This window comes from Kockovaella imperatae (assembly GCF_002102565.1).
Source record: "Kockovaella imperatae strain NRRL Y-17943 chromosome Unknown BD324scaffold_1, whole genome shotgun sequence".
NCBI classification, from domain to species: domain Eukaryota; kingdom Fungi; phylum Basidiomycota; class Tremellomycetes; order Tremellales; family Cuniculitremaceae; genus Kockovaella; species Kockovaella imperatae.
The window spans coordinates 1,595,656-1,620,353 of record NW_019028941.1 but is presented as its reverse complement, the minus strand read 5'-3'; the positions used below and the strand labels follow the sequence as shown (position 1 = coordinate 1,620,353).

The following is a 24,698-nucleotide window of genomic DNA, read 5'->3' as shown; positions in this document are numbered from 1 at the left end:
GACGAATCAAACGACGTGTGTAGCACCAACAGCCTGGCGATGTGTTTGGCCCTCTATACCCCTCTTCCCGACTCGACTCGAAAGTTCCAGCATTCTGCACGCATGAAACAAGGCATTCGATCCATATCTCAGCTCTTTCAATTCCGACCAATAGACCACACCAGCATGGGGCATCTAATAACGCAAAAACATTCTAGACATTCAAGATACGCTGTACAATACAAGTTTTTTTCAAATGGACCTGTACCCATGACGCTCACCTGATGACTCTCTGCCAACACTTTCGCAAGTTTATAATACTTTGGCCTTCTCCTTCTGGATGGCCGCCAAATCGTTTGCGGGAGTCTCGAACCCAGCGTTGTATTACAAGTCCATCCAGCCTCCAGGTCTGCTCTCTCGCTGTTCTGTCTCTTTGCCCCCTGTTTCATGGTCTCGCCGTCGGACATTTTTTTTTCCCGGACTCTGAGCGACGCTGCGCTCCCTCTGATTGGAGATTGGAATACAGGACGAGGTCTCACACTTCGCCCATCTCATCATAACATAGAAGCCCTCTTTCCCAATCAACATGTGGAGTTGGCGTCTTTAGAGTCACATAAAAAGAGCATTGCATGCATGGATCACGTGTCTACACATTGAGAGTTGCTTTCCATCATAATTGCTCATTGACGTCATGGATATGATATTCCATCTGCCGCGGTACTTTGAGCTTCATGGCGAGACAACTATAAAGATAGTGATTGCTGAGCGATAATGGCAGAGAAGAGCAGCAACTCAGAACCACAGGCAGGTCCTCTTCCCCTGCCCCAACCGCTCAAGCTGCTGTTGGCTCTTGGAGCGCTATCCACCTCTCAGACGGTCAGTAATGGTGCTATATCGCAGTGGCAGAAGAACATTTCGGCAGCTTGGGTGCAATCTATCTGTCAGCTGATAGAATTCGATGCTGTGCTCTTGCCTCCAACTGTGGTCTCGGAAGGGATCAAGGAGAGTGCAGCGGATCAGATTGCAGAATGGACCGAGGAACAAAAGCACAGGATTGCCGAGGTATTAGTGGAAGCTAGTTTGGCATCCAGTCGAGCCGGATCTCAAGGGAATACCAAGGCGCAAGATGAGCAGCTGAGATATACACCTTTGGCACGCGCATGGTCTTTCAACACGATGAAGCTGCTGGGACTGCCGGCGAGAGATCTTCTGCCCAAGGCTGAAAAAGAGCTGTCAGCGAAGCTGTTTATGGCTATGAAAGCAGCTGAAGAAGCGGATTCTCAAAAGGAAGTGGAGTCGACTCGAGCAGCTCACTCTGAAGGATGGGGTGGTAAGCTAGGTCGAACATTAGCCACTGGCGCGGGAGTCGTGGCTGGCGGGATACTGGTCGGCGTAACGGGTGGATTGGCAGCTCCAGCTATTGCTGCTCTGCTCGCCCCCCTCGGTATTGGAGGTCTTTTAGCTGGAGGTGCGGCTCCAGTCGTACTGGGGACATTGTTCGGTGTGGGAGGTGGTGGGCTCGCTGGGAAACGAGTAAGAGAGCGATGGAAGGGAGTCGAGGAGTTTAGCTTTATTGAAGTTGGGGCTGGAACTCGAGCGACGAAGGAAGAAGTACAAGATCTGAAGGAAGCTAAGAAGAGGTTGGCAGAGAGAAAAGCGGAAGAGGAAAAGGCGGAAAAGGCGAGCGAGAAGGTTGACGAGGGGAGTGATCCAGCGGAGCAAGCTACCATCGGGGATACAGCTCTAGATGAGAAAACCTCTGCGGCTGGCAATGAAGCTGGTCAGGACAAGCCGACCGCGAACGATGAGCTGCCTGGTGCAGAGACTCCTGCAGAAATAGCTCCGGCTGAGATCGTAGGGGAGAGCAAAGAGGAGATCGAGCAGAGGCTGGTCGACTTATCCCTTGAGCGAGCAGCGGACGACTCGCGCCGTTCATCAATGGATGCTGGACGCCCGACCTTGGAGCAAGCACATGACGAGACGTCGTCAAGTGATGCGAAGAAGAAAGCACTCCCAAGTCTCACGGTGAGTCAACGATCGGCTAGTAGGTACTCATCCCTCCAATAGGCGACTATTGTCGTCCCTGGTCTATTAGTTATCTCCAAGACCGAGGCCATCTCAGCGTGGCGCTCCATTTGTGCCTCTGGTCCGCTTTCAGAAGTCTACCGCGAGGACATGCACGATAACGACAATGGTCCGGCGATTAATTATACGCCGCGCAGAAAGTCAAGACAAGCATCGGGAACCGAAGCGACGGCAGCCGCGGCTTTGACGCCGAGGGCGCCAGAGACGGACGAGAGGGCGGTGGAGAGTACCGTGGAAGAGCAAGCCGTCAAAGAGGAGGTACAGGTGTCCAAGACAGGACTGCGAGATGGAAGAGATGTCTACCTTTTACGATTCGAATCTGACAAGATGCTTAAAACTGGGAGGTGAGAAACATTCTCTCGCCGAGGTGTCCGATGCTGATGACCTGCGCTCAGTGATATAGAGAACTTCAGTACGTTGTTAAAAGCAGAGGTCGTCACCAAACCTGACACAATTCGCAGTTGGACGAAAGATCCTCACCAAGCTCAAGGGAGAGATTATCAAGCGCACTGCGCTGAATGCCTATTTTGCAGCCGTGAAACTCCCTTTGTCAGTGTGACTTAGCAGTTTGGACCTCAAGCTGATCCTTCTTACCCACCAGAATGACGTATAAAATGGCAATGATGGGCATGGATAACACCTGGATGCAAGCTCAAGATCGGGCAAAAAAAGCTGGTAGATTGCTCGGTGAGGTGTTGGAAAAGAAGGTGCAAGGCGAAAGACCGGTCGTCTTGGTGAGTCAAGGTTCCAGATACAGATACTCGCTCGACATGCTGACTCTCCGGCAGATTGGAACCTCACTCGGCGCATATACTGTTCTTGAGGCTCTACTCTACCTCGCTTCCCGTCCACCTCCCGCTGGCTCCAGGACGCCAGCACCCACACTAGTCGAATCTGCTATCCTCATATCGCTTCCGTCAGCTCCGACCGAGGATGAGTGGGCCAGAGCGAGATCGGTGGTTGCGAGGAGGTTTGTCAATGCCTACAGTGACAAAGATCTAGTGCTGGCTACAGTCGTGCGGTGAGTGGTGATCACTTTCCCGTAATCGATTTCTTCCCCTGACGCTGCCTCTTCGGTAGAGTCCACGAGATGATCTCCCGAGCTGCGACACTATCTAACGGCATCATGCCGGCAGGACTTGGACCGGTCGAGCGTCCGGGGATCGAAGATGTCGATGTGTCTTCTATCCTGAGAGGACATCTCGAGATTCAAGCCAAGATTGGCGATGTCATCAACTTGATCGGTATCGATGCCTGAGCTCGGCGGCCGTTGCCAAAGCCGTCCCCTTGGCACCAATGCTGTAGTATGCTAATTTCGTGTCTTCGTATCGGCGAGACACGTGCACGTGAATGTATGTACGATGTTCAAGATCATTGTGGCATGCCAACTATCGCGGCATTCCGTCGCGAAATCCCCCCAAAAAAGGATCATGCATTTCTCACATGATTCACCAATTTTGGGGCTGGTACCCACTATCGAGACTTGGATCAGATTGATACACTGAGATCGGTTCCTCCTCACGCATGAGAGACAGCTCGTCATTGAGAAGGTCACGGAACCTTTGAAAATCAAAATCTGGATTGTCCAACGTCTCGGACCCAGCCATGCTGAACATGCTTTCGCAGAAAGAATCACCAGTCTCCGGGCTCTCCCCATGCCGGGCACAGGAATCTGGCAAGACTTCACCTGGACCGGGTTTAGGAGCCAACACCACCCCTGAAGCTAGCTTCTTCTTGGGTCGACCCCGCTTTTGCGGTTGCACGGGAGTACATGAGATGTTCCTCGTATTGCATCGCTCACACACTTTGGTACCTTGGGAGAACGAGCATTTAGCTTTCGATGTCCTACATGACAGACAAGCCCCTCGTTTTGATTGGTATTCGGCATATGTGAATCCGCTGGTGCTTGCTCCAGTTGGACATTGGAGAGTCCCCTCTGGAGCTACCCACACGAGGTCGTCAAAGTTTTGACTTGATGCAGTAGCGTTGTACCCTCCTGTCGACTTCCAGTTCCTCATCGGATGAACTTCGTAAGGTCCCGCTCGTAGAAACCAGTCAGGCATACAAGGTGCTTCGCTTGGTGAAAAGTTGACGCCTTGTGGCTCTGTGACTTGTGTATAAGGTGTATCAGTCATGACATTCGCCTGAAGGGTTGATTGAGTTCCAAAGCCTTCTGATTGAGTTCCAAAGCCTTCTGAAACATGGAAAGAGGAACATAGATCCTCAAGTTCGTATTTCTGTGGGATTCTGTCAGTCCATTATTCAGCAAGTAGTATGTGTTGTCACCTCATGCTTCATTCTTGTCCAGTGTTCCCTGGCGCTCTCCTTGTCAATACTTAGCCGTCAGTGTTCGTGAATTGTTGAACACCCTGAGTCACCGTCCGTCCGTCTAGGTCAAGCTCGAAGCCACTCGCCACCCTCGTCAAAGGAACCTCTCTCCTAGACTCCTTACAGGCTGTACAGGATAAGGGATTTACTTGACTTTCGTTCCTCGTTTGAGATTTCGTGATTCTCACTCGTTGCTGTATATGGGGTACCATTCCTGGCAGAGCTCTTCTTTTGTCCAGCTTGTTGTGAGATTCTTCTCTCCTTCTCGGTCGTAAGCTGGCTGGAGACGACAAGCAAGCCTCATGACCATTCGACCATCAATGCTCAGTGCGAGTACCGTTTTGGAAACGATCAGTACCTGGGCTTCTGCCAGCATCATCAACACCTTGTTCCCCGGCGTCGCATGCTACTGGATTCAATTCGATATTGTTCATTCGTGATCGATTACACCTCTGACTCATGATGTCTTATACGGCGGACTCACCTGCATCTCATACCCGACTTGAGGCGTGTGGCTCCTGGTTAGGGAGTTTCATGCGGATAATTATCGACCACGTCCTCGCAGTTCGAATACGCTAGTGGTAAAACTGAATTCTCGATAAGAAGCGCTGCTTTCCCACCTTCGTGGTGGAGCTGAGAGAACACAGGTTTACAGAGCCAGCCTTTGTACCCTGATAAGTCGCTGCATAATTATGTACTGTATTCATTCAAAGTGGCGGGGTACTTGGACCCGAAATCGCCACTCGCTCGCATTTCCTTCGGAATTACGTCACCTCCCTAGTGAATCGGTTCGTGACCGTAACGGTCTGAGATCCGGCTTGGTATCGTCTTCAAACCTCTCGCAGCACTAAGCCACTATCAATCACTGTCTCTTGGACGGACAGCGGCTTCGAGAGAAGGCAAAGATACTCACGTCAAGGGCCAGGCCCAGCCATGATGAGAACGAAGACTCCTCCTCCTGCAGTATCCTCTCGCTGAACCATGTCAGCCTTGAAGCGTCGGGCGTGGCTCTTCTTAGCAGCAACGCTCACCCTTCAATTGGTCCTGACTAGATCAGCCAGGGTTCTAAGACATGATTTGACAAGTCATGAAGGATCTTCTGGGATCTATAAGAGGTCTGATGATCCGTCCGCACATGTGAGTCTGCGCTCGTGTGACCAAGGGGAAAATTTGCCTAAAGCTAGATTCAAAGTCCTCGCTCTTCCCCTTTCCCTATGCTGTATGGTACGAGGAAGCTTCGCCGACCACTAAACCATGGATCATTGTCGGCATGCTCCTTGGTCTCGGCTTCCTATTCTCATTCATCGGTATAACCGCCTCGGATTTCTTCTGTCCCAACCTTTCCTCTATTGCTGCCATCCTGGGTCTGAACGAGTCGACAGCAGGAGTCACGTTTCTTGCTTTTGGCAATGGCAGCCCGGACGTGTTTTCCACATTCGCTGCCTTGAAGAGCGGGACCTTTGGCTTGGCTGTGGGCGAGCTTATTGGAGCAGCGTCATTCAGTGAGTTCCTGACACGAAGACGCTGACATCCGCAGTCGTGTCCGTCGTCGTTGGCACAATCGTCTTCGTCCGACCCTTCCACGTCCCCAAACAAGCGTTCATGCGTGATGTCCTCTTCTTCACGGCAGCGGTTATCCTCTTGGTTGCGGTCCTGCGAGACGGCATCTTGACCCTGAGTGAATCTCTCGCCATGGTCGGTTTGTACGTCTGTTATGTGATAGTGGTAGTGGCTGGCAACTGGCTCAACCGAAGACGGAAAAGCTCCGAAGGGAAGATTCATGCCAGACCCAGTCCCGCAATCATGCGAACTCCATCAGGGCAAAGAACAGCCCTGCCCAAACTTCAAATCCCGGAGCCTACACCACGAGCTCCTTCACCTACAGCTGGAAACAGCGCCCACAGCGAGGCTTCGTCAGCAAATGCCTCGCCAGTCAGTGCGAACTCACCGAGTCGTCCCCGTATGAAGCCGGTGAGATACGCTTCTTCATCTCGAATACACAACCTTGGAGCGATGTCGGATGAGGGCTCGATCAACACGCCTCGGGCCAACTTTTCCCTTCTAGGCGCGGTAGAGTTCCGGGACGTGGTCAATTCCCTGCGAAGTCAAGATCTTGGCTCACGAGGACATAGTCCAGCTCGATCACCAAACAGTCACCATCATCTTGAACCGAATCAAGACTATTTTAGCGCCCGACCCGGCGATCTGGCTCACCGCCGAGCAGTCTCCATAGGTGTATCGCTGCACACCAAGTCGTCTAAGTATGGCCGGAAACGAGCAGTGTCCCATCTGGACCAGCTTCCCGATGAAACTAGCATCACAGCTGTCCTGACCCCGACCCCGCTAGAACTACCGGAGCCCAACCCATGGACAGACCAGCCTGGTCTGCCTCGATCAACCAGCACTCCAACCTGGTCCATCCATCATCAGCCTGATGTGTTTCACAATCCCTCGGCATCTGCTTCCCACAATCGGACACCATCGATTGCCGTTGTCGATCCATCGGGCGCAGAAGGCCCAGCAGACTCGCCTCCCTTGGAACCTACCTCTCATCATCGCAACGAGTCCCGCTTTCGCATACGGAGAAGGACGAGAATGGTCCTGCGAATTCTGTTCCCGAGCTTGCAGAGCTTTCGCCACAAGTCATATCTCGGCATGTTTCTGGCCGTTGTCTGTGTCCCTCAGCTCTTGGCTCTGACCTTGACGCTACCGGTCGTGGATGATGGCGGAGCAGAAACGGGAGGCATCGCCTTGCCGACGAGCGAAGCAGAGCCTCTCAATGATCCTGGTGTCAGTCCTAACAATGAGGAGGAGAGCGACGATACGGGAGGAGGTGACAACAGACTATTGCGGCCAGAGGTGGGGGAGGAGCTACATCATTTGGTCGACCATCGCTTTTCTCCCCTGCATTCACCGCTAGGTCGCATATCTCATGCGGCAATGCGGAGACAGCACGAGGACGAAGAAGCTATGCACGACGAAGATGGCGCCGATGAGGATGACTCGCAGAAAGAGATCTGGGAGGAAGTGGAAGAAGACGAAGCTTTGGATTTCAACAAATACCTGACGGCCATTCAGTGCGTCCTTGGTCCAGCTTGGTGCACATTGACCATCTTCAGTGAGTCTTCGCATCGGCCATGACTCGAACTCACGCTCTCTCACAGGAGGAGCATCCTACTTCTGGTGGATCCTTCTAGGGGTCAGCATAGCCGGCACACTTAGCGCAGGTGCTGTCCTGATGTACGCTGTCGATGGTAGCTCGCCGGCCTGGCGCATGGTCCGCTGTCTCGCAGGATTCGTTTGTAGTATGGTTTGGATCGCAGCGATCGCTGATGAGGTCGTTGGTATTCTCAAGGTAGGTCGTCTGCGCTCGTGAGCTTCAAGCTGATCCTTCGCTAGGCTGTGGGAGTGATTCTTGGTCTAAGTGATGCCATTGTCGGTCTCACAAGTAAGTTCATTCTCGTTTTGCAGTGTTCTCCGCTCATCAACCGCAGTCTTCGCCGTTGGAAACAGTCTCGCCGATTTAGTCGCAAATGTGACGGTCGCCCAATTCGCTCCTGCTATGGCCTACGCCGCTTGCTTCGTGAGTACGGTACTATCTTTGCAAATTGCTCATACTGATGCAACCTTTAGGGTGGACCGTGAGTACCTGCTCGAACATTACTTCGGCGAAACTGACTTTTCTCTAGCATGTTGAATCTCCTGCTTGGGGTCGGAGGCTCTGGGACATATCATCTCTTGACACATCCCAAGGAAACGGTGTCAATACATTTTTCACCAACGCTTTGGGTATCTGCCACAGGATTAGTGATCGTACTGGTAGGGACTGCCATTATCGTGCCTTTGAATGGCTATCTTATCGATCGGAAGTGGGCGACTTGCCTGCTGATCTGTTACGCCGTGTTAATGGTGACGAATGTCCTTGTAGAGATCAAGACGGGACGGTAGATGTCCAATTATTAGATATATCAATACACGTTGGGCATATGTCTTATCATGCATCGTAATGTATCTTGGTCGTTCATGGCATGTCGTGATGAGGCGTTGGGGATCCCTCAATATCATTGGCCTTGGCGCGGGGGCATGGCAGTAGGAACGATTCTGACTCGGCCTGCAGGCGTGCTGTCCTGACTTGGAGGAGCCCACAGGCTCGCACCTCCAGTAACTCTCTCCTCAGTGCTCCAGCTTCCGTCTACAGGGGTCCTACGACCGTCCTCTGAGCCTGTGCCGTCATCCTTGGGGAGGGTGCAATCTTCCACTTCGACCCTGACCCCTCCTTCTTCAAGGATGACCTCTTTGCTGCCTCTTCTTCTGTGCTTTCCTTTCAACTGCAAGGCCTCGAGAGCTCTTTGGAGATCTTCTGCGAGGGTCGATGAATTTGGAGCGTCCTCTACGACGGGCTCCCAACCTTCCGGGGGTGAACCAGGAGGCGATATGAGAAAGTTCTTCTCGGCGTGAGGTGGAGCGAGGTGAAAAGTGGATGGATCAGGGTTGAGAGGTGTAAAGGGGAGTGGATGAAGTCGGAGCGTTATCCTGTGCGTGAGTGTGAGTGTGAGTGTGAGTGTGAGTGTGAGCGGGGAAGGGTTGAATGGACTGAAAGAGTTTTCTTTTTCTTTTTGGCTCACCCTCTGGTTGGACCTTTCGATTTCCGTCGCCTATGACCTCGCTTGAATGGCGAACTCGAACTACCTTCGGCTCGCTGAAAATCATTCTCATCGATATCCATGACTCCGCTTCCATCCTCTGGTAATCCGTTCGGACCGGTACTCGATGCTGGCGACACATTGTCCAATGTCGGATCATAACTCTCCTCGGCGGGTAAATCGACGTCAAGTTTCAACCAATCGCCTTGTCTTTTCGCCCTCTCCGCGCCTTCTACAGAATCATAGACTATGATGACTCGTCCAAAACCTCTCACTGGCGCCCAATGAGCTATACTACCGTATTGTTCGTAGTGTTCTCTCAGTCTCGCTAGAATCTCCGGTAGGAAGAGGGATTGATGAGGGAGGATCAGGGCATGAGTGTTGGTTTCCGAAGGATCAGGTACATCGGAAAGCAAGCTTGGCGGAGAGGGGATATCTTGCGTTTGAGCTGAGCCATTCATTGCCTAGAGGGTGATTTTGGAATCGATATGACAGGAACGGATGAGACAGGTCGTGCGATGGGTAGAATACATGCCCCTTTGTACTGACGAAACCTGGAATCGCCAATTGCGCCGCTAGCCTCCACTCGCGTCGATCTTTTTTCGATTCACGGCAACATGACGTGAATTCTCAGCCGAAATACCGTCAAAATGTCTATCGGGGGGAAACAGGTCATTAACCATTATGCATCTCGTTTCATCCTCTCCTGTACATGTAGATGGTGGTAAGTTAGGACCATGAACAAGACAGCCTTGGTCATTGTAGACTTTCAGAATGATTTCTTGCCTCCTGATGGCTCGCTGGCGGTGAATCAAGGCAGAGACGTCTTGCCGGTCTTGAAGCGATTGTTGGATCGCTCAGAGTGGGATTGGGCGGCCGTCCTGGCATCTCAGGTGGGTCCAAAGGGCTTCATACAGTCTTGCAAGATATTTTGACGGGGCTTGCTCCACCTGTTCACGGTCGCTTGAACTCCAAACATGATGCGATTCCGGGATGCCTGACGTCCACTGACTTGGATCTCGCCAGGATTATCACCCCAGAGGTCACATCTCGTTCGCCTCGACCCACGGCGAAGACGCATTCAGCAGCAAGAGAGTGACCAACGCTCATGGGCTGGAGTACGATCAGATTCTCTGGCCTGATCACTGTGTGATAGGGACGAAAGGCGCAGAGATAGACCAGGACTTGAGACAGGATTTCCCAGCCTGGGACGATAGGATGACGATTGTTCGAAAGGTGCGTTTGCATTTTCGAGCCGACACCGTTTTGTCTCTATCGTCTCACGGGAATATCTGTCTCTCTCTCTTTGAACTGTCTGATGATAATCTCCTCCTACTAGGGCCAGTATTCTGGTTTGGAGGAGTACAGCGCGTTCGATGGAGAGATCAACGATCTCCTTCACCCGAAAGACAAGCCACCAAGTAGTGATGGTTCAGATCTGCCCAAGGGTCTCGGACCAAGTGATAAGCAAGTGGCAAAGCATCTTCGGGATAAATCAATTGAAAACGTCGTCGTGGTCGGACTGGCGACTGATTTCTGGTGAGGTTTCGAACAGGAACCATGGGAAACTATCAGCTGAGACTGATCGATAGCGTTCTCCATACTGCAATGGCGTCGCTTGAGGCTGGTTTCAAGACTTGCGTTCTGGCTCCAGCTGTGAGAGGAATCAAGGAGGAGGATATCGACAAGGCTTTCGAGACGATCAATTCTTCCGGTGGTGACGTTGTGGGGAAGGAGGATGAGGCGAGTTGGAGAGATGAGCTGAAGCGATGGACAAGCAGCTGAGAGTGGGAGAAATCAATTTATCGTCACACCGAGACGCCCACTGCCGTTCGATAATGATCCATTGGGTAATTCATATATGACGGCGTACAACCTTGATCTACAACCCCTAATCGCAGGCTCAATCCTGAGCGTGCACAGTTGAGCCAGCCGACTCTCTATGATTTCTAGGCTGCCACGAATCTTGTGCTATATCTAAAAACGTCCGAGTTCCAAACAGGGCATGCGCAGCGGCAATAAGCTTCGAGGAGTCAACGGGACACATTCCCATTCAGTGAGCCTCAACGCTCACCTCGTCTAGAAGGTTACAGAGCTCTACCAGAGCATCATTTTCCGCCATCCCGTATAAGATTGCCAGCTCTTCTCGATGTCCTCCGGGGCTTGCACAATGTGATTCACCTTCTTGATCTCCTTCCGTTTTGTATCGTTTGAACGTTTTTGCATGTTCGTCTACAGCTTCCATGATGCCCTTGAGGGGGACATGAGGTGAAGGCAAGAATTGAGGAAGTGGACTTCGTGATCGGAATGATTGACCAAGTGCCCAGAGATTGATCAAGATGGCTGAGACCTAAACGCTATCAGTTTGGCTGTCGGTGGACACCTCACTAATTCGCGACGCAGCGGCAAGACATCCAAGACCGTCTCTTTCCGCGGTACACTGAATCTCAACACTCTCACTTCGACCAACGTGTCGATCAAACGCTCCGAGCAGTCCAAAATCTCCGAATACAGCTTGATTGGTCGAGGCAATAATGAGACTTCATTCCGTTGGATATTGACCAAGGATCGACTCCTCAAGATATGCTTTCTCACTTCCGCTTCGAGTCGATCATAACGCTTGGCATCCCCGTGATACACGAGCGAAGATCTGAGATTGTCCCGAGACATGCAGAGATAATATTCCGTGATGCGATCCAAGGTCAACGATACGTCTGAAAAGTATCGTACGCGAGCATGGTTCGGCCAAATCAAACTGCCGATAAGGATCGCCGCAATGATCCCGATGGTGATGTCGATGAAACGAGTATAGGCCAGTTCGAAAGAGCTTTGATCTCTATCGAGGCCAAGAAAGTGTATGAAGACGAGGGGCGGAAGGGTGATCGCGCTCATCATCAGCGACTGGCGATGTCACATCACTTACGTTACAGTCGGAAGTTGTGGGATGGATGAGAAGAGGATGCCGTACGAGAGAGGTACGGAGCAGGCAGTGAGAAGCACGACCATTGGCCATGGGCGATCCCTGCAGATCAGGTCGAGCTAGAACGAGTCAATTTCCTGTGGTGTACAGGGGGGACTGTCTTCTAACTCACGATGAAAGCGGTCACTGCGCCGATAAAAGTCCCTAGTAATCGTAACAACCCCACCCGAAGCGTCGCTCCCGTGTGCGTTTCCAAAACATACGTGTAGCTGATAACTGCCCATGCTCCGCGGTAAGTGTCAAACCACTGCCGACCCGGCGTAGAGGGAGGCAAAAATCCAGCGAGAGATATCAAGCTGACCCCGAGGGCCATTTTCACGCTGAATAAGATGTGCCGTGAATGCCGGATCGAATGTAAGAATCGGGATGCCCGCACTCGACCTGGAACATGTCAGAAAGTCCCGACTGCAGCTCCGCCTCCACATGACCCACCTTTCAGGACCTGGGGATGATCCCATATCCGTCGCCAGGCTCGCGTGATTCTCGTCTTGAATGATTGATCCTGTTTGCGAATCCGCTTCTCACCTCGCAAGACGGATGTGACGAAGTCCATCCCGTCAAGGCAGGCAGGCTCGTGAGTTGCATCGATCGATTTGTCATTGGAGTCGCCGCTAGTATTGATGGATTGATCTGCGAACATGAGTTACTCAAAGTCACGACTACTGCTTTCAATGCCCGTATTCACCTGCCATACGATTACTAGTGTCCGCCGCGGTTTGAGGTAGCCAACCGAGATTGAATCTAGGAAAGTGCCAGATCATCCTGGCTTCCGCATGAGAACAGATCTCGATCGCCACGGATAAGAACCCAATGACATCGTTAGCACAATCAAGCAGGGCTGTCATGTAAAAAGCGGTATGAAAGAGCTCTCGATCTGGTACAGGGAGACCATGTAGTTTGTGATGATGAGCTTGCTGCAAGTCTGCAAAACTGAGCGTTCTGGAAGGTGAACCGGAGGTCGACGCGGATTGCTCGTGACCTTGAAGTGGTAGGCCCTCTGAGCCATCTAAGAGACCCGCGAGCGTCACTTGCAGAGCGGCAAGGGCAAACTCCAAATCCGACTTGATCTCCTGCAGAGACGCTTGATCACCATCGCCTTTGTCATGCTTCCAACCGTAGACACCGGAAACCTCCTCAGACGCTCGCCGCAAGCTCTTGGTGATTGTTTCCACAAGGTGCTTCGCAGCCTCCATGAGTCGAGAATGCGTGTTGACAGGTCGAATGGACGTGCGATCCCTGACGGGATAAAGGTCGAATCGCATGTGTCGGGGTAAGGACAGGCTCGCTTGCATTCCTCGAGCCAGGTCCACTGGGGAAAAAGTTCCTGCATTACCACGCTCTAGGATGGGCATACTGTCTGACGGATGGATTGAGAAATGGGATTGACGAGGTGTCTGTGGGACACTAGGAGGGACGGAAACGGAAGCGTAGGCTTTATCGATGGCTGATTGGATCCTTTCACCAGGTACATGACTTCCTGGTCCGAGGAGCGGATTTCGTGTCATTCGTTTAAGACTCGAAATGAGTGGTCTCAGAGCTAGAGGTGAAGAACGAGAACGGGTGATTTCATGCGTCAAACTCGTGTAGACTGGCGAGAGCCTTTCCATGTCGTGTCTTAACCGTCGGACGAGAAAGTCTTGCTTGAGTCGATTCGAGTTGGGTTCCGGAGACTGCTTCTCAGCTTCGGCGTCGTTGTTTGAATCTGTGAAATGATCCTGGATTTCCCCGTTGGCATTGTCGAGATGAACCACGAGAGAGATGGTCAAAGGTAAGAGTTGACCGATGGTATCTAGAGAGTCGATCAGAAGGGTACCGACTCGAGGTGAGGAAGGCCGAAAGGCAAATAAGAACGTGGGAATCAAGGCGAAGATGGCCGCGAAAAGAGGAACGAAGAAGACTTCGGTAAAGTATGAGGAGTGCATCTATAGAACAAGGTGGTCAGTGACGTTCGACATCGGTCTCTCGACAAGACTCCTGGGCGGGGCGGGGGCGCCGCACGCCCAGATTCGCCTACCATGGTGATATCCGTGTTACCCGTCAAGACGAAGATGGGGAAGAATAGAGAGATTCTCGAAGCTAGAGTCAATCGAGGAGAGTAGCTTCGAAGGAATCCACCTAGACACAAGATGGGTGTGTCAGTATTGGTCCCGGATCCGCGGTTGGGAAAAAGACGTGGGACAGGGAACTGACATATGAGAGAAAGCAAGGCCAGCCCTGTCCCTATGACGGCTCGCGATTGGTTCGAGTCGGGTCCATAGTGCGTCCCACACCACGCAGAGACAGCTAGAGTAGCACATGATATACCGAGTCCAAATAGACACCCAAGGAGACCCAAGACTGGCCACAAGAACAGCGCACAGGCAAACGTCAGCACGCTCAAAATGTGTCAAGAGATCGTGACTCACTGGTGAGCTCGACTTGGTATATGATTCCACCCAAGGGGAAGAAGAAGAGGTTTAAAGCTGTGAATGTCAGGTACGAGTACCTTGCTCATCATCAGCCCTAGGTAGTCATCTCCCTCAGTGACATAGCTGGATGCACTCACTGTCCACCCAGACTGCCCCAAGGCCGAATGACGACAAAGGTAAAACAGAGGAACGCAGAGATGGTCGTTCCCGTCAGTCTCCAGACTTTCCGGCGCCAGCTGAGGACCGCATCGGCATCCATGACAGCCGTCATGGCACGAGGTCCTCGTCTGTGCTGTTGATGGGAGGGATTTTTTCCAGTCGTTTCTACTATAATCACATCATCATCCTGAATTGACCATTGTGTCGAGTAACTGGTAGAACGAATGAAACTAGATAATCCACCGGATAAGGTCGTTTCATGTCGTTCTTGAGTTGAAGGATCTGAACATTCCGACACGTCACTATACCAGTCTTCCTGTCCAGCCTTGATGTCAAATATCACCAAGATGTCCAAGGGATCTTCGGCAGCTGTGTACACACACCCGCTGCTCTACAAAACTCTCTTCTATATTTGGTTCATAAAAGTTCAAAATTCCATTTCATCGGATCCGACGCACATAATAAAACGGCCATAGTCATTTGATTCCGTCTGCGCTGTATTCGAGGGAGGTGGGGGTTCGTTCCGTTTCGCTCACTGTCTTGGTCGTCCTGCGCTCTCTTTTGACCAAGGTGCGGCGTCCCTCATCATGGCCTCGTTCGCGGATACAGTCCGATTCTGTTTCCCAACCGCATCATCTTCTGCCAATGGAACCCGGTATCGAGGTTCGGAAGAGTTATCACTTCAGGATCGAAGACGCGCACCGGACGCTTGGATCGAAGAGGATGATTTGGGGAAAGATACCGCCAAGTTTAGTCTCGCTGGCATTTTCAAGAGCTATGCGCCAGACTGGATGCTAGTGGTACTCTTATGGTGAGATCGAGTCTGCGTGCGCACGACGCAACGGTCAGCGCGCGAGAATTTCCCTCATAAGTACTTTTTTGGATGCTCATGCCTTCGAGCAGGGTCGTGTATGCCATATTGAACCGATCTGGAGGTCATAAGAGGGAATTTTCCCTCAATGATATCTCCATCCAACATACATTTGCAGAGCATGAGCGGGTCCCTCCAAAGTGAATATTTTGACCATCGCGTCGTCTTGATGTCGTGACAACAAGCTCACACGATCCACATAGCCTCTTATTCTTCATCTCTGCTGGGATACCTCTGCTTGTGCTCGTGCCTGTGTCCGCTTTCGTCGCTAGGACCGGATGGGATATGCACAATGCCGTCGTCGGTGAGCTTGGAATTGGGGGGAATGTCGGGCGATAATGATTCCCCATCGACGTGTACTGATACTGAGGGTCTCCTCTGCAGGCGTGTTCATGTCTTACACCATGACGGGGACAGTGACTCAGTTGATCAAGGTAGGTCAAGATAACCTTGGCGACGAATACCATTTTTTTAAAACCTTTCCATGCTTAGATGTCAGTCGGACGACCTAGGCCTGATCTGTTGGCACGGTGTCTCCCTCGTGAAGGATCAGCAGATCATGTGTTTTTCGGTCTTTCAACCGTTGACATTTGCACGACGACAAATCAGCTCAGGCTGGACGACGGGTTCAAGGTGAGTGTCGGAAGAGCTGCCCAAGTGGAATTCCCCGAGTCCGAGTGACGACTTACAACATTCGTGTAGAGCTTTCCCTCTGGACATAGTTCTCGTATGTCTCCCTCCAACTTTTTTTCACGGAAACAACCTGCTCATTGCGTAACAAAGTCTCCTTTGCCGGTCTCGGTTTCTTAAGCTGTTATCTCGCTGGAAAAATGCACTTGTGGGATAGACGGGGACATAGGGTGAGAGGAGCTCGCCGTTTCATATACTCATCAAATCCTTACAATGTGCTCTCTCAGACACGAGGATGGTTTGCCCTCTCCCCGTTACTAGGAGCAGTGATGGTTGCCATATCTCGAACAGAGGATAATCGGCGTGAGTCGTCTGCAGCCGCAGCAGCAGCAGCAGCAGCAGCAGCAACGGACCGCAGGCAGCCATTTACCAAGTACCCGTATAGATCACTGGCAAGATGTTCTCGTAGGTTCGCTCCTAGGTCTCTTTATCGGTATGTCATATTTTCCCTTCCCTCCCTCCCTCCCCCTACATTAAGCTGACCCACCCTCTTCAGCCTGGGTATCGTACCGGACCTATTTTCGTGAGTCATGTCCCGCGTCAATTGCCTCTGAAACGATCACGTTAGCCCCACTGTCTCACCGTCAATGCCATCTCCCCCTGGCTCCTCGTAGTCCCGACACCATCGGCGTAGTAGAAGGAGACGAAGAGATGGGTCGGAATGGGACCCGAGTAAGACTCTTGGAGGAAGAAGAAGAACAAGCTCAATCGAGACCTAGTGAAGAGCAAGTGACATGGAGGAGAGGATAGAAAAAGGCCATTGAGCTCTTGCCCCCCACGTTCGTTTTGAGCTTTTGCCAGCACTTGCTAGTCCCATGTAGTGGGCATTTCTACTAGTCGTTGCATCGTCATCATCATGAATATACAAAGAAAATTACCATTATTCCGCTCTCTTAGCTCTTCCGTCTTTTCTACTGCCTGGATATCTCATGTTTGGACAGGACACGACAGACACATATATGAAGCAGTTGTCGGACGACTTGCCGGCAACTAGATGCCTCCGCTACCCCGTTCAAAGCTTTCGCCGAGTCCGACAGGGACGTGTTCAGGTTTATCCTCCCATATTCTCTCTCGTTTCACGACGATCCTCTCTGTGGCTGGTCCGGCTCCAGCTCCCAGTCCAGATCCTCGCACTGATCCTGGCCCATGTCGATCTCTTCGTGATCTATTGGTTTCCCAAGCCGCCGCCTCTTTTTCCATCTCTACGTCGTCTCCCCCTCCTGCATGAGAAACCAATTCGTCCTGTTCTTCCGCGTCTCGATCCGAGTCACCATCATCGCCATCGCCATCGCCTGATATGGACCTCGATCGGAGTTTGAATGGCGAAGTTTCTGTAGACGTTTGACCCGAATCTCCCAATCGGACAGATCCCAAGCTCATGTTCATGCCCATACCCATGCCCATGCCCATACCTCCCATACCGACTTTATCATCGTATGACGTTCCACCAGAGGGAGTATCCATCTCCATACTGCTGAATTTCCAGGACGACGCCAAAGGAGATCCATGCGATGACATGCCGCCGCCGCCACCGCCGCCACCACCACCGGGCGGACCGTAACCGCCAACTTTTCTCAATCGATTCTCGAGCGACATAATGTGTGCTACGGCTTTACGTAGAACGACAGCTTTAGAGTCGGTGGGTATAGAATTCGGAAGAACGGATCGAAGGGAGGTGAAACCAGAATTGATAGATCTTCGAAAAGAAAGAGAGTCAGAGAGGTGTTTTTTTAATTTTGGTTCTCTTTTCGCCACTCACTCTCTACGCTTTTGCTCCGACATGAGATGAGCAATGCGTCTATTTTGACCATTTGCAGCGGAACCTTGTTGATCTTGCGCTCCAATCTGTGCACTGGCAGAACGACTGGATGTATTTCCAGACGAGTGTCCCTTGTTACGAGTCACCATACGTTCTGGATAATAGGGATGAGCGCCCGCGGGGTAATCTGAAGGTAGAGCTCTCAGTGGTGGCGAAGCGGGTTCCGAAACGGCGTCCATGGGATGTCCAGGCGGATGACCATGACCGAGATGAGCGTGCGCCATCCGAGGTTCATACGCTCTTCCACCGTATCGATCGTGATAGGGACCATAGGGTGATCTCGGCGTTCCATAGTCGTATTCCCCTCGTCTCGCTCGTTCCCAGTCGCGATCGCGATTAAACATTCTCTCCCTCTCTGGATCACGCGTCCAGGGTGGCGAAAATCGAGCGTAAGGATTTATCTGTTGGTTTGGCGGCGGTGGTACTGGATCGGACGCATGACGACCAGGTTGGATTTCACCATGTGTCTGAGGTAGTCTGTCACTCGAGTCGAACGTTGTAAAGCTGGGTCGAAGTTGAGCGTATCCACGGGGACTGGCGTGTATTTTCTCGGCTGATTCACTTGCCACGGGAGATCGTGTCGCATGCATCGATTTCGGTGATTCGTGCAGGCCGGTGGAGCTCATAGTGAAGAGAGCAGGGAGGGTCGTTCCTCGACCTGGATTGTATTTCTCTCGACCTTGCTCTGGATCGGGTGATGTGGTGGAGGGTGTACGCAGTGCGAGACTGGACATGGGCGGGATAGACATGCCACGTTTTGGATCCCTCGATTCTTGATGGCTGGCGCGCGTATGATCCTGTGGGATCGGCTGGATGGGAGCAAGCGTGTCTCGATGTCGGTCGTCTTTCTGCGGCGTGGACTTGGCCAAGGGAGATTGAGATCGTTGCCTCCGTGTGCTGATGGTACTCGAGGGCCGGAGATAAGGATTGGTTCGGTGTGTCGACATGGCAGAGGTTGAAGGTGATCGAGAGACCATCGATCGAGATGGGTAAGGAGGGTAATGGTAAGGTGATTGCATGTCGGTTCGAGCAGCGACGGCAGCGGTCATGTTGGATCGATGGACGTCTGGACTACGTGGAGTGATGGGAGCAGCTGGATGGTGAGACGACGAAGCAGAAGGAGGAAGATCACTCGGCTTGTAGTACTTGTGTATCGCCAATGCCGGTGGAGAAGAGCTCATCACTAGGCTTGGCAATGTCCCAGTGAGAGGAGAGAGCTATGTAAGAAGGGTGTGTGCCAGGTATCGTTCGTCTCGGAAGCCCTTGGGCTGCGCACTTGGAATGACACCGGCCGGTGGTTGAAAGGATCCAAACGAGGACAAGGGGGGCCGGAGTAGAATCACTGTAGCAGGAATTATCGACCGGTCAATTGAAGACCGGATGAGGGGTCGGATGGGGGAAATTGTGAGGAGAGGAAGATAGTCGATGATGAAAGGATCGACAGCTGAGATGAATAGATTGTCTCGCCCCTGGTTCAAACACGCTCCAGAGTTACCTATTCTTTGGGCAGATGAAAGGATGAGGTGGGGGTCGATGCGCTGGCACCAGTCTTGACCGTGATGATCCGTCCGTTGGATCCCGGCGCCGGATGCGCTTGAATGGGATGGTGGGTGGGGAGGATGGAAGGTTAAAGACCTGAGACGCGCAGCCAAGGGGGCTGATCGGAATGGCCAATGATTGACCGAGTTGATCCTCGAATGGATTTGCTGCGGACGAATGCCAATAGGTGATTTTGCCACTGGATGAAAAAGGGGAAGGGGGGCGAACCGAGCTGGAGAGGTGCACGATGGACCTGTGGATCCTTGATATATATCTATCTTGACCGGGATGATCCCTTGTGACGAGCACTTCTTTTCAACACGAGTGACGAGGGAGGATGAATGGTATAGCCTGACCGCCTCCTTGAAAATCAATAGAGTCTTGTTACACCAAAATCTTTCAATCGACTCCTTGGTGATAGGATGTGATCGTCACTGTGTGGGTTGGAAAAGGAAGGGATGGCGAGGAAGGGGGGAAGACTCCTTTTGGCAGCTTGATCCTTGAAGCGTTGTGTCCAAGGAGATCGTGACCTGAGTGTTCCTTTATGACCCAGCGTAACGGTGGGATGAGGGGGGTACGTGCTTGTTGAAAGGAATGTGAATGGTGACGTTGAGTCTATATGCGAGATCATGAGCTCAGAGGGTGATGCTAAAGGAATGGCAAGGACGGGGGGACTACACACCAGACCAGCTCTCGACTGGTTCGGTGACCCCGAGGTCGAAGCCTGTGATGATGACTGAAAGCGAAGAATAAGATTATTCACCTCGGCCTTGTCCTGCTCGGAATGGGGGTATATTATAATGGATAATTGAGAAAAATACCTCGACTCTTCTCTCGCGCGTGATCCCAGATGTCCGAATGGATGGGAAGTGTGGGGTGTGCAGGTGCGAATGTACTCGTGAGCAAGAGCGGGTGGGTGATGTGTATGTATGTATATGTATATATAAGAGAGAGAGAGAGAGAGTGGACAGATGACCTATCACCTTGCCCCCTTCTCTTTTGCCCCCGTGCTCGAGCCAAAAAAGGACAGTCAAAAGAGACACAGAGCCAGCTGGCAATTTTATTATTTAGGTCTATCGGAATTGCGCGATGGTATAAGGAGTGTGTGTGTGTGTGTAAGCGACGCAAGGCGGAAGAGAGGGGGAGAGAAGGAGGGGGGGGGGGAGGGGGGGCAGGCGAGGAGAGGAAGGAGAGAAAGGGAGAAAAAAAAACGCCAAGGCCGAGAATTTTTCTTGCAGCCTACACGCGCTCGGCAGGTTCTCTCTCACACACAGTGTGCGTGCGTGTGCGTGTGTGTGTCTGATGGCGTGGCGATCCCTTCGCTTCCCCCCTGGCTGCTGGCTGCTGTTACTAAGCTTAATAGGGACCGGGAGATAGTGCGCGTGTGTGTAATAATATAATAGAGAGTCACCCATGAACTAGGAACCTCTTTTCTTCGGACATGGCCATGAGGAGAAAGAGAGCGGGTCATTTTTTCGACGCGGGAGGACAGGGGGAGACGACGCGGGCAAAACTGCAATGTGACTGGGGAGGAGGCAATTATCAATAGAGAGAAAATGGGCCGGTATGGACTACACTACATCCGACGTATTAGCATACCTCATGGGAGGCGGGCAATGCATGGAGACTGTAGACAGGTCAGCTGGACATGTTGACATGCCCCTCATCCATGCCACTCAATCTCCCCTTCCCCCTATCATCCTTCCTTTTGGCTTCTTCCCTTTGGCCCCCCCCCCCCCCCCCTGCGTACCTTTTACATGGTCATACCCATAGGGTCAGCACACTGTGAATGTATCGGCCGAGAAAAAGGATCACCATCACTACCACCACCACCATCACCACCTACAAGCAGGCTGCGCATGAGAACCTGGAGGGTTGCGGCGAAAGAATGGGCTCGTGCTTGAAACGGGCGGGGGGTCACAGTCTGGGCTTTCAAGGTTAAAGAAGAAACTCTTTGTCCCTGGCCGTTGCTCGGCTGGAGGAAGGGCAGACACGGGCTGAAGAGCATGCTCCCCCTCCCTTCGTCCCCTTTTTCTTCTTCTGCTCGTCTGATCCGTGGCGTCTTGCCGCCGCGCGCCGGGCCAGCCGATCTGATAAGCACCTATTTTGATCATCCGTTTTACCTTCGGCAGCATATGCGGCATAAGTACCGGGTCGACGGACGAGCGGGTGAGGTATATACACAGAAAAACTCGTCCGGTCAAGAAGAGCCTTGGCGACACCCCAATCATCTCTCAGCCCCTGAGGACCACACTGCATTCGTCCGTCTATCTATCTGGATGAGTCGAGGGGCCGACTAGTTTCTTGCTTAAGCTCTCTTACCTCCGCGCCGTCCGTGAGCGGCCCGGGAAGAGGCTGACTCAAGCCAATCGTACCACTTTATTAGAGTCTTGGTAGGGAAAGAGCACAGCGTCATCCAATGATGATTCAGCGGAAAGGTCTGATGGCGAATGTTGTTCATTCCGCTGGTATCTGATAAGGCTGAATTTCTCTCTCTCTCTTTCTCTCCCAAAAAGGGAAAAATGTTGGCTCTCCCGCGAGAGTTTGGTTGACACCGTGCACGACCACGGCCTACCATGCATGCACACACGCAGCCCTACGAGCTCTCTTTCCACACCGTATGGTATGACCATCTTTTGCTCGATCGAGTGAAAGAGATCGTGAAAGGTTTTGAGACCTCCACCTCGGGGCGGAAAATAGGTTGTGATCATCACTATGACGATGACGACGATGACGACAACGACGACGACGACGATACAATTGGCGAGGCCGAGGATGAGACCGACCTCGACACCGAGACAGGTAACCTTGTCGGCTCTTTTTGGCTTATTCCGTTCAATCCAGAACTCAATGGCTAACTTCGTCTTATGACGCTCGTGTGGCTGAAAAAGCGATCGAGACACGGGACAAACGCGCTCACCAACATGGATGACAGTCACCCTTTGCCCTTCCTGACACGGTCAGAAACATGTGCTTGGACGAGAAAAGCGGAGGTTTTGGTTGCGTAGCTCGGGCATAGTGCATCCGAGGGCCTGCCTGCATTTCCGACGGTCACAAGAGGTCGGCATACGGATCGAGAGGGTGGGGAAGGGGGGGGGGGAGGGGGAGAAACCTGAGAGGTGAACGCCACAAGAGGACCATTGGCATGCCCAATGTGTGTAGAAACAGGAGCTCGGCGCGGCTGTGTCAGAGCCTTGAAGAGGGCAGAACAAAGCCTGGATGTGAGGTGGACCCAATGTCGCCCACCTTATCGCCTGGGATGCATCTTCAAGTCATAATCTTGCTTTGCGATTCCCATGGTCGAGCCATTGAGCCAACAGACAAGTCTCGCTCTAGCTGCCAAAGCTTCATTCATGGAGCTTGACATGGGGGATGAGCCACTGACTGAGAAACATCAGCCGAATAGGTATCTTCGCCATCTGATTCGAGGCGAACCATCACGAAATTACGAGGAAGCGTGTCGGGCAACATTAGCTCGTCGTCAAAAGAGACCCCCTGCTAGGAAGTCGTCCCATACTTCTCCTCCCTGAGATTGTTCATATGGCCGGTCCATCCTCAAGTCTGCCAATGTCAAGGATTCCAGTAACACTCTGCGAATTGTTTTGACGACTTCTAGTTCTTCGCCTGTCAAGTGTGTTCAGTTTCACCTCCCAACGCCTTGCTGTGTCTCTTCTTCTCCTTTCCCCATGATAAGGTTCCTGTATCATTCAGTGAGAGTCCTTTCTCCATGATAAGGTTCCTGTATCATTCAGTGAGAGTCCTCTGTATAATTCTTTGAGAGTCCCTCTTGAGACTGCCCCTGCAACACCGTTTCCAGTCCCGCTATACCAATTCCAGTAAAATCAGCCAGCTCTCAGCGATTGCAATGGATCTACTTGTTACTACCACTCTCGCCTTTCAGGCTCGTCTCAGCCTGTTCCTTCTCCAAAGCTCTCTCCTCCGCCCACGATGAAACGTCCCTAGAGGTTCTGTGAACCCTCACTGTCACCTTTTTCTCTTCCAGCCCTCTACCTCTGACCTGCAGCACCAAGACGCGCTCGCCGACCCGCTCAATCCTATCGCTCTTGCCATCCTCCCATCTCAGCAAGACATCTTCCTTTGTCAGACCGTAATCTTTCAATGTGTTTGTGATATCACCGAGTGTGAATGTGGTGATGAGCACGCTCGAGTCCATACTGACGGTCTGAAGGTTGAAATCGAGGACAGGAGGGAAGGAATCGATCTTAGATTTGAGAGCTGCAGGCGTCGGTGTGATGGGAACGAAAGGTTTTGGTTCCTCCGTGGGAGTGTCGGGCTCAGCCTTGGATCTACGAGCTCGAATGCCTTGAGATTTGACTCGCTGATGGTCGAAGGAGAGCCGCGGATGGTGAATATGGGCCGTCGAAGGAGGAGCGAATCGATCGAGCCATATGAGCCGGGGGATGGATGAAAGCATAGGCCGAGGCGTGGACGTCGATGAGGGCGTGATTCACATGGGAGTAAAGGAACATTAGGGGCGGCGATCAACATCATCAGCATGTGTATCAAAGTTTGAAAGCACCGTCAACCCACGTTGGCTTTGCTAGGACCCAGTCCAAATTTTTCCGCGAATGGCACCCAACGGGCTTTACGCAGTGGAACTAGGTCGAGTCGTGCACGACCAGAGACAACGTGCACTCGATCGCCTGAGCAGCTCAGCGTTAACATGGCTGTATCACCCAGACTAAGGGGGATGATATGTGAAGGAAGAAGATAGGACAAAGTGGACGGTAATCTCCTCTGGCTTTCCTCCGACTCTTCATGCGTCAGGCCCAAAGACGCTTCTTCCGTTCTCATATTTCCCTCCTGAGCATCCACACTACGATACCCACATTTCTGAGAACACCGACTCACCTGGATGACCTAACCCTGGAACTCTCTGTAACAATTCCACCAAGACGGGTTTCCCCACGAGAGCAGGTGAGGAGGTTGAGAACGCTCGTATGGATCCATTTAACGGTCTATTCAGAACCGACGTGGAGGCTTTGAGGCCTCGCAAGAAGCCATTGGAGGAGATTGAAGGGCATGTCATGGTGTGATGGTCGGGAAAGGAGAGAGCAAATGGAACAGAGACTGTGGTAGGCAGCCTGAGGATTCGACCACAAATCTGACTTTCGAGAGGTGCCGATGTATTCATCCTGCACGTGATCAAATTTGGATTTCGATTAGGTCCCTTTTC

At 52.1% G+C, this 24,698-nt stretch overlaps 10 protein-coding genes across 10 annotated transcripts; 4 read left to right on the top strand and 6 right to left on the bottom strand.

Annotated features, from left to right (window-relative positions):
• Positions 1-691: 691 nt before the first annotated feature.
• On the top strand, positions 692-3,435 carry BD324DRAFT_613381 (hypothetical protein). The gene is made up of 7 exons (XM_022014492.1): positions 692-2,004; positions 2,047-2,408; positions 2,460-2,476; positions 2,526-2,613; positions 2,666-2,798; positions 2,853-3,085; positions 3,145-3,435. Exons 1-7 carry the CDS (start codon positions 751-753, stop codon positions 3,320-3,322), a joined length of 2,265 nt encoding a protein of 754 aa, XP_021874819.1. The 5' UTR covers positions 692-750; the 3' UTR covers positions 3,323-3,435.
• Positions 3,436-3,499: 64 nt separating this feature from the next.
• On the bottom strand, positions 3,500-4,551 carry BD324DRAFT_678523 (hypothetical protein). Its single transcript, XM_022019003.1, has 2 exons — positions 4,351-4,551; positions 3,500-4,301 (listed from the first exon to the last, which is right to left on the bottom strand). The coding sequence occupies exons 1-2, from the start codon at positions 4,360-4,362 to the stop codon at positions 3,513-3,515; spliced, it is 801 nt and encodes a 266-aa protein (XP_021874818.1). The 5' UTR covers positions 4,363-4,551; the 3' UTR covers positions 3,500-3,512.
• Positions 4,552-5,214: 663 nt separating this feature from the next.
• On the top strand, positions 5,215-8,409 carry BD324DRAFT_678522 (Sodium/calcium exchanger protein-domain-containing protein). The gene is made up of 8 exons (XM_022019002.1): positions 5,215-5,529; positions 5,585-5,894; positions 5,930-7,510; positions 7,557-7,747; positions 7,792-7,840; positions 7,887-7,975; positions 8,026-8,033; positions 8,082-8,409. Exons 1-8 carry the CDS (start codon positions 5,374-5,376, stop codon positions 8,338-8,340), a joined length of 2,643 nt encoding a protein of 880 aa, XP_021874817.1. The 5' UTR covers positions 5,215-5,373; the 3' UTR covers positions 8,341-8,409.
• BD324DRAFT_613375 (Calcipressin-domain-containing protein) lies at positions 8,410-9,648 on the bottom strand. The gene is made up of 2 exons (XM_022014491.1): positions 9,018-9,648; positions 8,410-8,925 (listed from the first exon to the last, which is right to left on the bottom strand). Exons 1-2 carry the CDS (start codon positions 9,494-9,496, stop codon positions 8,454-8,456), a joined length of 951 nt encoding a protein of 316 aa, XP_021874816.1. The 5' UTR covers positions 9,497-9,648; the 3' UTR covers positions 8,410-8,453.
• Positions 9,649-9,724: 76 nt separating this feature from the next.
• BD324DRAFT_613372 (Isochorismatase-like protein) lies at positions 9,725-10,875 on the top strand. The gene is made up of 4 exons (XM_022014490.1): positions 9,725-9,928; positions 10,062-10,271; positions 10,375-10,574; positions 10,628-10,875. The coding sequence occupies exons 1-4, from the start codon at positions 9,773-9,775 to the stop codon at positions 10,818-10,820; spliced, it is 759 nt and encodes a 252-aa protein (XP_021874815.1). The 5' UTR covers positions 9,725-9,772; the 3' UTR covers positions 10,821-10,875.
• BD324DRAFT_613370 (Fusaric acid resistance protein family-domain-containing protein) lies at positions 10,876-14,992 on the bottom strand. Its single transcript, XM_022014489.1, has 11 exons — positions 14,561-14,992; positions 14,421-14,500; positions 14,206-14,352; positions 14,030-14,130; positions 12,701-13,937; positions 12,448-12,645; positions 12,128-12,396; positions 11,959-12,074; positions 11,424-11,922; positions 11,110-11,385; positions 10,876-11,058 (listed from the first exon to the last, which is right to left on the bottom strand). Exons 1-11 carry the CDS (start codon positions 14,692-14,694, stop codon positions 10,939-10,941), a joined length of 3,177 nt encoding a protein of 1,058 aa, XP_021874814.1. The 5' UTR covers positions 14,695-14,992; the 3' UTR covers positions 10,876-10,938.
• A 1-nt stretch (position 14,993) lies between these two features.
• Positions 14,994-17,014, top strand: BD324DRAFT_613355 (phospholipid metabolism-related protein). Its single transcript, XM_022014488.1, has 11 exons — positions 14,994-15,393; positions 15,486-15,593; positions 15,657-15,757; positions 15,838-15,887; positions 15,946-16,086; positions 16,156-16,180; positions 16,237-16,313; positions 16,371-16,446; positions 16,529-16,576; positions 16,640-16,666; positions 16,712-17,014. The coding sequence occupies exons 1-11, from the start codon at positions 15,170-15,172 to the stop codon at positions 16,891-16,893; spliced, it is 1,059 nt and encodes a 352-aa protein (XP_021874813.1). The 5' UTR covers positions 14,994-15,169; the 3' UTR covers positions 16,894-17,014.
• Positions 16,932-19,466, bottom strand: BD324DRAFT_43755 (hypothetical protein). Its single transcript, XM_022012783.1, has 3 exons — positions 17,903-19,466; positions 17,022-17,839; positions 16,932-16,973 (listed from the first exon to the last, which is right to left on the bottom strand). The coding sequence occupies exons 1-2, from the start codon at positions 19,141-19,143 to the stop codon at positions 17,134-17,136; spliced, it is 1,947 nt and encodes a 648-aa protein (XP_021874812.1). The 5' UTR covers positions 19,144-19,466; the 3' UTR covers positions 16,932-16,973; positions 17,022-17,133.
• A 1,752-nt stretch (positions 19,467-21,218) lies between these two features.
• Positions 21,219-21,905, bottom strand: BD324DRAFT_43572 (hypothetical protein). The gene has a single exon (XM_022012779.1). The coding sequence runs from the start codon at positions 21,730-21,732 to the stop codon at positions 21,337-21,339; it is 396 nt and encodes a 131-aa protein (XP_021874811.1). The 5' UTR covers positions 21,733-21,905; the 3' UTR covers positions 21,219-21,336.
• A 1,467-nt stretch (positions 21,906-23,372) lies between these two features.
• Positions 23,373-24,551, bottom strand: BD324DRAFT_648022 (hypothetical protein; the record flags this gene model as incomplete). Its single annotated transcript, XM_022017763.1, has 3 exons — positions 23,373-23,840; positions 24,053-24,165; positions 24,374-24,551. 3 exons carry the CDS (start codon positions 24,549-24,551, stop codon positions 23,373-23,375), a joined length of 759 nt encoding a protein of 252 aa, XP_021874810.1.
• Positions 24,552-24,698: the final 147 nt, after the last annotated feature.

Bases quoted from the DNA above. Each gene is read 5' to 3' on its own strand.
- BD324DRAFT_613375 (XM_022014491.1), bottom strand. From the start codon at position 9,496: ATGAATGGCTCAGCTCAAACGCAAGATATCCCCTCTCCGCCAAGCTTG. The intron at 8,926-9,017 runs GTGAGCCAAAAA...ACTCACGCACAG, and splicing joins TCGAAAGGTCCAACCAGAGG to GATAACGCTCCGACTTCATC.
- BD324DRAFT_613372 (XM_022014490.1), top strand. From the start codon at position 9,773: ATGAACAAGACAGCCTTGGTCATTGTAGACTTTCAGAATGATTTCTTG. The intron at 9,929-10,061 runs GTGGGTCCAAAG...GGATCTCGCCAG, and splicing joins CGGCCGTCCTGGCATCTCAG to GATTATCACCCCAGAGGTCA. The intron at 10,272-10,374 runs GTGCGTTTGCAT...TCCTCCTACTAG, and splicing joins GGATGACGATTGTTCGAAAG to GGCCAGTATTCTGGTTTGGA.
- BD324DRAFT_613370 (XM_022014489.1), bottom strand. From the start codon at position 14,694: ATGACGGCTGTCATGGATGCCGATGCGGTCCTCAGCTGGCGCCGGAAA. The intron at 14,353-14,420 runs GTGAGTCACGAT...TCTTGTGGCCAG, and splicing joins ATACCAAGTCGAGCTCACCA to TCTTGGGTCTCCTTGGGTGT. The intron at 11,923-11,958 runs GTAAGTGATGTG...GCTGATGATGAG, and splicing joins CCACAACTTCCGACTGTAAC to CGCGATCACCCTTCCGCCCC.
- BD324DRAFT_43572 (XM_022012779.1), bottom strand. From the start codon at position 21,732: ATGATTGGGGTGTCGCCAAGGCTCTTCTTGACCGGACGAGTTTTTCTG.
- BD324DRAFT_43755 (XM_022012783.1), bottom strand. From the start codon at position 19,143: ATGAGCTCTTCTCCACCGGCATTGGCGATACACAAGTACTACAAGCCG. The intron at 17,840-17,902 runs GTGAGTGGCGAA...TTCTTTTCGAAG, and splicing joins TCGGAGCAAAAGCGTAGAGA to ATCTATCAATTCTGGTTTCA.
- BD324DRAFT_613355 (XM_022014488.1), top strand. From the start codon at position 15,170: ATGGCCTCGTTCGCGGATACAGTCCGATTCTGTTTCCCAACCGCATCA. The intron at 16,087-16,155 runs GTGAGTGTCGGA...ACATTCGTGTAG, and splicing joins GGCTGGACGACGGGTTCAAG to AGCTTTCCCTCTGGACATAG. The intron at 16,314-16,370 runs GTGAGAGGAGCT...GTGCTCTCTCAG, and splicing joins GGGATAGACGGGGACATAGG to ACACGAGGATGGTTTGCCCT.
- BD324DRAFT_678522 (XM_022019002.1), top strand. From the start codon at position 5,374: ATGTCAGCCTTGAAGCGTCGGGCGTGGCTCTTCTTAGCAGCAACGCTC. The intron at 5,895-5,929 runs GTGAGTTCCTGA...TGACATCCGCAG, and splicing joins TATTGGAGCAGCGTCATTCA to TCGTGTCCGTCGTCGTTGGC. The intron at 7,841-7,886 runs GTAAGTTCATTC...CATCAACCGCAG, and splicing joins TGCCATTGTCGGTCTCACAA to TCTTCGCCGTTGGAAACAGT.
- BD324DRAFT_613381 (XM_022014492.1), top strand. From the start codon at position 751: ATGGCAGAGAAGAGCAGCAACTCAGAACCACAGGCAGGTCCTCTTCCC. The intron at 2,005-2,046 runs GTGAGTCAACGA...TCCCTCCAATAG, and splicing joins AAGCACTCCCAAGTCTCACG to GCGACTATTGTCGTCCCTGG. The intron at 2,799-2,852 runs GTGAGTCAAGGT...ACTCTCCGGCAG, and splicing joins GCGAAAGACCGGTCGTCTTG to ATTGGAACCTCACTCGGCGC.